The sequence below is a fragment of the Rosa chinensis genome, chromosome 6 (genome assembly GCF_002994745.2).
Source record: "Rosa chinensis cultivar Old Blush chromosome 6, RchiOBHm-V2, whole genome shotgun sequence".
NCBI classification, from domain to species: Eukaryota; Viridiplantae; Streptophyta; class Magnoliopsida; order Rosales; family Rosaceae; genus Rosa; species Rosa chinensis.
The window spans coordinates 48302697-48313622 of NC_037093.1; the positions used below are offsets into that span (position 1 = coordinate 48302697).

General features: G+C 35.8%; 1 protein-coding gene across 4 annotated transcripts; it reads right to left on the minus strand.

The window, feature by feature from the left end:
• Positions 1-276: 276 nt before the first annotated feature.
• LOC112170492 lies at positions 277-8391 on the minus strand. 4 transcript variants are annotated; one of them, XM_024307799.2, is made up of 18 exons: positions 8214-8391; positions 7875-7965; positions 7571-7676; positions 7200-7288; positions 6882-7035; positions 6570-6708; positions 6305-6398; positions 5767-5904; positions 4816-4916; positions 4304-4417; positions 3984-4207; positions 3215-3273; positions 2960-3145; positions 2748-2871; positions 2328-2383; positions 1692-1837; positions 1376-1546; positions 277-808 (listed from the first exon to the last, which is right to left on the minus strand). In XM_024307799.2, exons 2-18 carry the CDS (start codon positions 7933-7935, stop codon positions 506-508), a joined length of 2265 nt encoding a protein of 754 aa, XP_024163567.1. In that variant the 5' UTR covers positions 7936-7965; positions 8214-8391; the 3' UTR covers positions 277-505. The 4 variants fall into 4 exon arrangements, with proteins under 4 accessions (XP_024163567.1, XP_024163569.1, XP_024163570.1 ...); XM_024307801.2 differs by lacking the exon at positions 8214-8391 and having other exon boundaries at positions 7593-7676; positions 7875-7910; XM_024307802.2 differs by lacking the exon at positions 8214-8391 and having other exon boundaries at positions 6882-7010; positions 7575-7676; positions 7875-7910.
• Between the last annotated feature and the right edge of the window lie 2535 nt (positions 8392-10926).

The window sequence follows — 10926 nt, forward strand, 5'->3', positions numbered from 1 at the left end:
ATCATTCACCACTTTTCCTTTTCTGCATAAAGCACGGAATTGAAAAGAAAATCCGAGTTAGCTAAATATATCATATATAGATATTTTAGAGAGAGTGTTTAGTTTCTTTGATTAATTTTTGCAACTACATCAGACGAGCATCTTTAGCAATATTAATTAGTCTAATTTTAGTCAAAATACTTTTACACCGGTACTTTCTATTTTAAGTAGTATTGAATCTACATTATTTAGAGTTACACATAACAACTTAAAAAGACATTTTTAAATTAACATCTATAATTTAAAATGACATATTATTGCTTTAAAGCACAATATGTATATTTTCTTAGCAATGCATGACTAGAGTAGAGATTTATAAACTCCAATTTAGTTTTCTTTTTCTTGGCCTGCCTTGAAGATGCCAACTAAAAGAAATAAAATATCACGTCTGTGCAAACTACCGAAGGCACTCTTGCTTGATATTTCAAAATAAATTCCAAAGGTAGTATCCACGATGAATCGAATATTATGAGCTGAGCACTACATTGACCTCAATGTTGGAGTCTGTTAGGATAATGTCTTTTCCATTAGCTGCCTTTGGGTGATCAAGGCAATCCAATTTCACCCTCACATGGAGAGGTTTCATGAAGATGAGGTCCCTCAAATCTCTATTTGAGTTTAACAAGAATTGGATGAATGAATCTCTTCCCATCTTTCCACTCCTATCCGAGTTCAAAATAGCTGCTATCCTTGCTGCACATTTCTCCTGATCATCCTCTAATAATTCGTGCTTTCGAAGTTTTAAATACAATGCTGCATAAACAATGACCTGCATGTTGGCAAAATGAAGATATTATGGCAAAATTGGCACCATTATGCCTGAACAAATGCGGTTATACTACCAGGGAAGCGTGTAAATACTGCAGAGTTTTTACACAATACTTTGCAGTTTGCTCCAAATATTTCTAGATCTCAGCAAGCAATTTAATTTCAAGTAGAGTTGTACTGCTATATAAATATATCATGGGGTCTTATTCATCTTTAAGAAGGTATTAGTAAGAAGAAAACTTCGAAGACAGTTATCTTCATGATATAAGAAACTTTTGCAGGTAAGCAACACGTTTGGATAATGATAAACCCCTGGAGAAGTGCCTGTCCACACAGGGATATCCAGGTACTTTATGTAATATTCAGAAAAGTTTAATGTGATCAAACTAACAAATAACAACTAAAGGAGAGCACTTTCACCGTCTATTTTACCTCAAATTAAGAACATTTTCAGATATGAAACTCGGCCCCCACCCACAAAAAAATAAAAATAAAAATAAAAACAAAAACAAAAACAAATAGGAAAAGTATAGTGAAATAGAAGGTTATATGCAGTGGAAGTGCACACCTCACTTGTACCGGGACTTGTATTGACAGCACAATCAATGTGAACTCTCTCATCTTGAAATCCTATGTCGGAAGTTGTACAATCATCTTCAACATTCAACTCTGATTCAGGTGTTGATAGTGAAAATGCAAGATTATCCAATTCATCATACCATTGTTGGGCAGCACCAACCTGCAAACACCAAACAGAAAAAATCTAAAGTTACTAAAAGCATAGAAGTAGAATGCTTAGTATAATCATGATAACTAATCTGCAACAAACACCCCCAACCACACCAAAAATGAAAATAATGATTATTATTAAGCTCTGCCACTACCTTCTCTGAAGATCCTCCTGCATCCTCTGCCCCTAATACTTCAGTGGCAGCACCCCTTGCCTGACGCCATATACAACCCTCTTGTAACTGTTCTACAAGCTCAGTACCCACAGGGATTTCAACATTTAATTGTATACCAATTCTACCTGTTACACAGATGAAAAAATGCTAGGATCAAAGAAAGCTTTTTAATAGACTTGGCTGCATACCTAACAGAAACAGCATATCAATCTTTTCTTTCAGTCTTAGCATAGTTAACATAAACAGCACACTGTACTTGAGAAGTAGATTGGCAAGGGATATTGTTCGCAATGACAGGAGACCACTGTTCATGTGCATGCTCAAATCAATTTTTTCTTTGAGTCTTAGGGTGTTGACTTGAAGTCAATTATAAGACAGGGAGCTAAGTCAAGAAATTTGGGCAACGTTCGACCAAATTGAAATGAACACTTTTGGCAAATATTACTTTTTCACTCAGGTATGAAATTATTTAAACAGTATTGCAAGGTAATAAAATCCAGGTCCCAGTCGAAAAAGTGAAGAAAATAGAAGCATAATGTCACATTGAATAGTGAATTAAATATGAAGGATTACACAAACCAAGCATATTCAAGTCTCAAAGAGTAAGAAAAATACCTGGTAACAAACTGAAACATTCCTGATGATCAATCTCTTTTTGATGCCCACCAACCCTGTATAATGAGACCCAAAATAAAATTATGAATTAATAGAAAAGAAATTGGGAAACTGTTGTAACATTAGCCAAAAAGTGATATGATAAGATAAGGAAACTGATTTTTGCACTCCCGTTTCTTCACTTGCAATTCTCCTTTTTAATTCTTCTTCTATGTTTTTATTACTTGCGCTTCTAAGTCAAAACTAATGATATATCAAAATTATAAAAGATTCTAAAGACAAAAGTTAAAGGTAGAAGTGAGAATGCACACATATATTTTTAATAAAAGTAGCATATGCAATTGCAAGTGGAGAAAGAGGGGAGGAGGGGGTGAAAAGACAGGAGGAACTATTAGCATATATTTTTTTTTGTAAACATACGCTGCATAAACTCTCTCCAAGGAGGAAGCCAGCCAATACGGCAGTCCAAGGATTCCAAAATTCGAAAATTGGAACGCCGAACATACTCCAGATTCTTCACTTAGTTTCAAAATCTGCTGTCCAACTTCAATTACAGGCATTGAAATGAAATGAGTAATTGACTTCTATAGACAAAATATTCAAGGAATGACTCGCAAACGGCATAAACATACCCATGTCACAAAGGATAACGTGATTCTGCAAGGTCGTCAATGAAGATATAAGACTAGCATATGGGAGCCTCTTTGGTGAACAGACAGCATTAGTCTGCTGTTGCAACCAATCATGTGGCATCTGTTTCAACAGGGATACTTTCTCCATGATCTGCGGCCCACAGACATCCAAAATCTTTGGGAACCCTATTACATCTTGATGTTACACTCAGCTACATGGAGTAAAATAAATTAGCAAACAGTAAAATGCCATACCTTTGACAACTTGTTCTATCTCTCCTGAAGCCAAGTTTAGAATCCATAAAGTTTCAAAGCTGAAAATCAAGTCAATTGATCTTATCAATACCTATATAAAGTTGAAATGAGAAATAGCTTTGTTCACTAACAGGCCATTACATATATTCATGAGCATATGCAAGTGATTTAGGTTTTGCATGGTAGGTAAATTCAAAATAATCCACATCAAGTCAATCAATCTCATCAATACCTATATAAAGTTGAAATGAGAAATGTGTTCATTTCACTATCTGGTCATGGCATATATATACAGTTTTTACACATGTTCTTTAGGTTTTGCATGGTAAGTTGATTCATATGAATCCACATCAAGTCAATCAATCACCTCAATACCTATATAAAGTTGATATGAGAAATGGCTTCATTTCATTATCTGGCATGGCATACATATGGAGCACATGTATTTAGGTTTTGCTTGGTAAGTCAATTCAAATAATCCACATCAAGTCAATCAATCACATTAATAACTACAGAAAGTTCAAATGAGAAATAGCTCTGTTTCACTATCAGGTCATGAGCATATGCTTGTGCTTTAGGTTTTGCATGATAAGTTACTTAATCCATCTCCAAGGTACTAACCATAAGCACTGAAATAGAGTCCCTAATATGACATGAAAAGTTTCTCATATAAGTGGAATACTCAACTGGAGTACTGGTCAAAACAAATACAGATAAGCTACCATCAATTTTTGTGAAGAGATAACAAGAATACAGGTGTATGTTTTACCTTCGGTTTATAATGAAAAAACTATCTTCACTGGATTTCATCAGGTGCCAAGGAAACATTAGGGCTTGTATATCAAATTCTTCAGACCGCTTATCATTGCTTCTCAAACCCAGCTTGATCATGATTCTGGTCCAAATTGAGTTACTTTTCTTACTGGCGTCATAATTCGGATAAAGAGTTTCTAGTACCCGCTTACCCAAATCAGCTTTCCTGATGGCATGATTCTTAGTAGATAGAAAGCCGCACACATAAAAATGGTAAGTCAAAACCTATGGTGACAGGGTCATAAAACACATTATGATTCACAAATCAATTCATACCTCTGAATCAACAAAATATAGGGAATCCTCAGCAGCATCATAAATTGAGGATGCAGGGCGCACCATCTTGGCAGATTCAAAGTTTCCATCTTCGAAACCTGGGGAGGAACCAATCTGCACAGAAACAGAGTAAATTTACACCAAGGCTTGAACATTTGCTTCAAATTATCAACAAAGACACTATAGCCAGAAAACCAATAAAGAGGCAATTTAACCCTATATGGAAAGAAACCAACTGTTCTAAGAATATTTCTTAGCCATTACTGTCCGAGTAGAACCAGATGAGGCCAATTCTAGGAAATCAAAATATGATCCCAAAGGCAATCAGTTCAATTTGGACAAGGAAAACTACCGTTCTTTTATTCTTGAGAGATGAGAAGCTTATATTCGTGATAGATTCTTAATTCAGAGTTGCTCAAATCTTTTGACTGAGTCTTTACATTAATTGATACTGAAGTTATGAATATTTACAAAAGCAAACCACATATCAGTTACTAAAATTTCGTACATACACAGTCCAGAATGTTTCCGTTTCCATCAAATACAATAATCCGGTGGTGGCTGCTGTCAGAAAGGAAGAGACGGTTCCCACTTTCATCTGCAGAGACACACCCTGTAATCAACAGTTTTCAGAAAATTAATTTACTATTCCCAATCAGACAATGCAATTTGTGATCATACTAGAAATGTGCATGGGTGCAGATACATATGACAAGCAACATATACAAATCCATTTGTTCTAATCAGATCTTCAGCAATTGTATTACTCTGCTCAAGCACGCATCTGCATTTCCAGAACTCCAAGTCATACATGTTCTTTCTCAAAAGTGAAAAAATGTAGTAGAAGGGAGGTATTTTAGTGTTTGCACACTCACATGGATGCTTATACAACTAAGCACAGGAATGACTGAACTTTAGGGAGGCTCGCATGCATTTCCATCAAGGCATCAACATAGTTATAATAATCTAATGGCTCTTATCGATGGTACTTCATGAAACAATGTACAGAATAGACGTGGTGCCAATTGACGCTGGACTTTGACTTTCCAGATCAAGAGCTTTAGATTATGCATTTGTAAGTTATTTTCCAAAACATTACACATCAAAAGGCTAAGACTACCTACTCATTAGTAGAATCATTTTCCTAAGACTTTATGGAGAAGAAATATTTATATATCAACAACAGGTTATTCGAGTAGTGAAAGATCTTTAAAACAAAGGCCCAGTTGAAGATTAGATTCTTTAGGATGATTAGAAAAATTTCCTTTATTTTTGTATATCCTACAAAGGAATTTACAAAGTCATCAAAACCTCAGAAACCATCTCTTAGTTAAAAACTTAAAGTATACTATAGCAAATTTTTAAAAGAAATCAAGCAATTTGGACAATATTCTAGCAGACCACTTCTACAATACCAATGCATATATTATGCAGCAAGTCAATGAAGCAGAGGGAGCCTATACCTGGGAAGTTAAAGAGTAAATTCCTCACAGCATAGACATATGGCTCCTTGATAATCTCAAATTGCTTCACCCAAGTGCTTTTCAAGTTATCTCTGGACCTGGCTCTCCCATCATCTTGCACATGAAATTCCTCAACAGCTGCAAAGAAGAGCATTAAAATTTAACAAGAGATAAGTCTACCCATGCAAATTTGTTCATATGAAACATGGAATAGGTATATGGAATTACTGGTGTGCAGATACTATAGATGTATATGTATGTATCCATTATGCAAGATATATCAATGAAAGTAAAAGTCATTGAAGTGTAAGAATTTGGTCGACTAACCTACTAAGAAACAGGTAACAATGATAAAAGGGTAAAAGAAAATCTTAAATAGGCAATTTGTTTACAATGTTAATAATGATGATCTATCTCCCTCCAGAGTCTAATCAAGAAGGGGAAGAGAGGTAGAAGCAATAGAGATATAGACAGCTGGGAAGAAAATTAATTGTTACAAACAACTTCTAACCATGTCATGCAGGGATAACATGCATACCTTTGTTAAGAATTCTGAGATCAAGGTCCTTCTCATGGTAAAACACTGGACTTTCAAAATCTTTGAATAAAATGTAGCAGGCCCCATTGTCCATCTAAATACATCAAATTAATTAATAACTCATATAGTAACATTAAGAAAAAGGATCCAATTACTTCTGTTACAGATGCTTAAGACTGTAATCAAGTAAATGACTATTTAAAAAGTCATGGATATATAGTTTTTTATGTCTTTTCACAAGCTGAACCAAGGATCTTTACCTTACCTCAGGGAAGGTCCTGTTAGACAAAATGACAGGAAAAGTGACATTTTCCTTCACTACATATTGGATTAGGTGGCTTCGAGCAGCTGCTAAACTAACTGAACTGCCTGACAGAAAACCCATGACATGGAGCTGAGGATACCTACAATAAAGCACACAGGTAGATATGAGAGAGAGCTTTAGTATGAATACCCACCCAACCCAACTCATCAAGATTAACAAAGAGAAACATATATCAAAGAATAACAACATATTCCAACTAACTATCAGGTTCTAAGTGGAAGAAACTTTAATCATATTTTGAGATTTTGATACCTGTGTTGAAGTGACTTCACTTTTTCTAACATCACAACAGATTCACAAGTTGTTAAGAAAGTTTCACACCAACCAGCAAGAACCAAGAAAGTTCCATCTCTTCCAAGGAAATCTCTGTTACCTTTGGACCTATTCAACCAACAATGGCATGGGCCTGTACATTATTAATACAGAAAGTACATAAGGGACAAAGAACAATAACAACAGCATAATGAAACAAGGAGTTACTTAAACAAGAAATGACAATTTCTACCCAGGAAACCATATAATCACCAGCACCTAGCAAAGAAAGAAGAAATGTCCAAGTAATTTGAGTACCTTCACGCTCATCCAATGACGATTTAATGAAGGACAAAAGATCGAGCTCCTGGGTAGAGTTGTATGAAATTTCTGAAGTGGTTGAGAACCTAGAAGATAAAGCTCCAATTACAAAGACAACGAGAGCCAAAAACGACAGACAAAAACTTGAACTGAGGCAAGCAATAATTTGACCCACATAGATATCAATCAAACCAAATGGACAAGGGCCCATAACCATCGAGATAAAGACATAACAAAACCAATGGTGAACTCTATGAAAACTTCCATCAGTACAACAAAACGGAATCACACATACGCATAAACATTGGACTAATAATTTAAAATGAAGTGAAAAAGAAATGGGTATTAATTAAAGCGGCGCATGATACCTACTCTGTGGCATCCTCGTACCATTTCTCTCCCAAGCATATACATGAGGAATGATGGACAATGCTGCTAATTTGGTGGCTGATCTACATTGTATATAACAATCACCTGAACAAAGGGTATCAACAATATGATCTTTCAACACCTCGAATGGACTCATTTACTTCTAATCACAAGATTAACTGCTTCCAGGTTGAAATAACTTTCCTTTAATAACAAACTGGAATTGAACACATTTAACATTATGCTATAACAAGCTTAGAGCTAAACAACCTCAAGTTCACAGAAGACAAAGAGTGAGCTTACCGGAGTGAATTTGCGGCAAAAGTCTTGAGATTTCTCTGAAACGCCGATATCTCAGAGCCATTTGCTTACCCAAACATGTGAAGTCTCAATTCTGAAAGAAAAAGATTGAATGGAGTTCAAAATTTCAGAAATTGCATATCTTTGTTCTGAAACCAAAAAACATGGTAGAATTGAAAATTAAACTAAACCCAACATTTCGCACTCATTACAGAAACCTCTAGAGTATGATAAAGTAAATGGCAGAGTAAAATTCGATGGATTTGAGCTAAGAACATGTGATAAGGAAAATGAATAGTTTATCAAATTTTGAAGAAATGGAATTGGAATTGAAGAAGCTACCCTCTTGTTGAAGCCCTGGATTATACGATCAGATACTTCAGATAGAAATTTGAAGAGCGAAGAACGAAGCTTTTTTCCGGCGGGTTTTGCTTCTGGGGTTTAGGGTTTAACGCTTTCCGGGTTTAGGCGTTGGATTCAATTTTTGGGGTTATAATGAGATTCTATTGTGTTTGCAAAATTATTTTGAGACCCCTATTTTTTTTAACTTCTTTCCTTTTTAGACCCTGATTTATTTCTTTTCAGTTACTTACGCCATCTCCAATTCTCCATCTCCATTCAATATTATATGTCACTGGTTCAATTTGCTTAAACTAGCAAGAAGCTCTCTTTGGTTGGCGTATTTTTCAATTTTTCGGTAGCATTGAGCGAATTGAAGCTCGCAAGTTAGCTATGTAGTTATCAAGTACAAGTGTACGCAATAACACAAGTTAATCAATCATGCATGTAGTTATCAAATGTAGATGTATAGAATGTTGTGCATGGTCAAGGGCAGGTTAGGGTAGGAAATGCTTCTTTTACCTTCTCATCTCAAGTGGCAAGGAGCCTCTCAAGTTCAGGTTCTCAGCAAGTGGTATTGCCTAAGAAGGATAGGTAAGGTTGTGGTTATATGTAGCTTTGATGGGCGAGGTTGGAAGAACAAGCTAAGGTGCTAGGTTAACCAATATTCGAGCTAGTGTGCTAGCTCTGGGAATTGAAATGGACAACTAATTGGAAACAGTTTTAACATGCTGCCATCGCCCTTGCTTTAACTAAATTGTCACAAGACTTTAGATTGTTATATCTTCTCATATTTATGAGACCTAGATAGATGGAGATGGATTTCGAGTTAAGAAACTATAAGACATCATTAAGTACTGCTTGAACATTGCAAAAAGGGCCAGGGGTCTTTTGAATTGTTAGAATGGCATAAGTGATTTATCCCTCTTTCCCAGCTTCTGAACATTGTAGACCACACTACTCGTATTATTTTCATCTTCGTTTTTCACTTAGTTGTGTGCATATGTCTAGATTGAAGCCAATGTAGCTTTTCTTAATGCTTTTGCAAATCATACCCTCAAGCTGAGAAGGCTTCCCAGACTAATAAGCTATTTGCGCTTCTCCAAACAACATTCATACTTTCCAAAAGTAGAATACTTAACTTGACAGGATCCGCCCCGGATTTCACCCTAAAATTCGAAATGGCTCTACCAGGCCCACCTTAGAAGAAATTCTACCAAAAATTTGACGGAACTTCCCCTAAAAATGGACTACATACCCAAAACCTGTGGAAAGACATTCACACTTCTAAGCAATCCATCCTTTTCTCCTAGAGCAACCATGCTCCTCAAATCACAACATCTTCCAATTCACAATACACAAATCTCAACTTAATTGATGTAGGACGAGAATGGACTCAGTTTAGCCGAAAAACCATAAAAGTAAATAAGCGGCGGAGAATCAAGAAGAGTGATTGGAAAATAGGTAACTCATGTGTAATGAGATTACTAGCCGCCGGAATATTCAAGAAGATTTGGTTTTGGACTTTTCTGGTTACTCCTACAAAAAGACAGGTTTTGATTCACAATCAGATTTGATCAACTTTTGGTCAGAATGTCCGTTTAAGACGCATGATACCTTTCCAGAATGGAAACGACGAGATCTTCAAGACTCACTTTAGTGAGCCCTATCAGATTTAGGCCAAAATGTATCGTCTTAATTATCCGATTTGTGATTTAATATTTTTATGCTAGTTTTACATTCTTTTTATTTTAGGTTTTCTAGTTTATTTTGGATTTGTTTTGTTTTAATCCGTGGGCTTTAGAGTTTCAATGTTAGTCTCCCTAGGGTTTCTTTTCCCATATATAAGCAACCTTAAATGGCTGTAGAACTATCTTTTATCATATTATCAATCAAAATTGAGAGTTTTGTCTTTTATCTCTGGTGGACTCTAGAATTTCTATTTTAGGTTTATTGCTTGTAAACCTAGGGTTACTTCCGACTGCGTCAGGTGGTATCAGAGCAGGTCTTTCATGTCTCTCTTATTTACCTCGATTATCCATGGGTGACGAACGTACTGCCCCAATTACAAAAGCGGATTTGGATGCCCTTACTCTCAATTTTTCATTAATAATATTAATCCCACAGGTTATCAAAGCAATTCTAAAACAAAAAGTATAATAGAAATAAAAATAAAGAGGGTGAAGGATCGACAGATCCTACAATGCAGAAGCAGTGACAACTATGCATCAACTCTATGTACGTCCGACCTCAACTAATCTAGCTTGCAAACTGGACATTTGAAACTGAAGGGCCCAGGGGAAAATATTGAAAAACACGTTAGTGTGAGTGGACAAAAATAAATAATCAAGATAATTTAAAAGAAGCAAACTTGAATACTTTCCCATGTATTTAAACTTATAAAACTTCGATGCATGCAACGTTTATAAAACAAATTTCTTTAAATTCTAAATCTCGTGAAAACATACCAGCCCTGTTGGTTAAGAGAAATCGGACTAGCCCAGCTAGTCAAGTAATAATAGGATATGGGGAAGAAGGAATCACCATACGGGTAAAGGAGCCCCTTAGGCTCTACCTACCCTCAACTGCCACTCACACATAGATTGTGTGAGGAGGAGAACTAATAATCTGGACTACCACTCACGTGAGGAGGAGAATCCTTGATTGCCACTCACAAACACAAAGTAAGTGAGGAGGAGACACTAACCGAACGACC

Coding starts and splice junctions, on each gene's coding strand:
- LOC112170492 (XM_024307799.2), bottom strand. CDS start 7,935: ATGGCTCTGAGATATCGGCGTTTCAGAGAAATCTCAAGACTTTTGCCG. Junction 3,274..3,983: donor TTTTTCATTATAAACCGAAG/GTAAAACATACA, acceptor CTTGATTTTCAG/CTTTGAAACTTTATGGATTC. Junction 1,547..1,691: donor CAGGAGGATCTTCAGAGAAG/GTAGTGGCAGAG, acceptor TGGTGTTTGCAG/GTTGGTGCTGCCCAACAATG.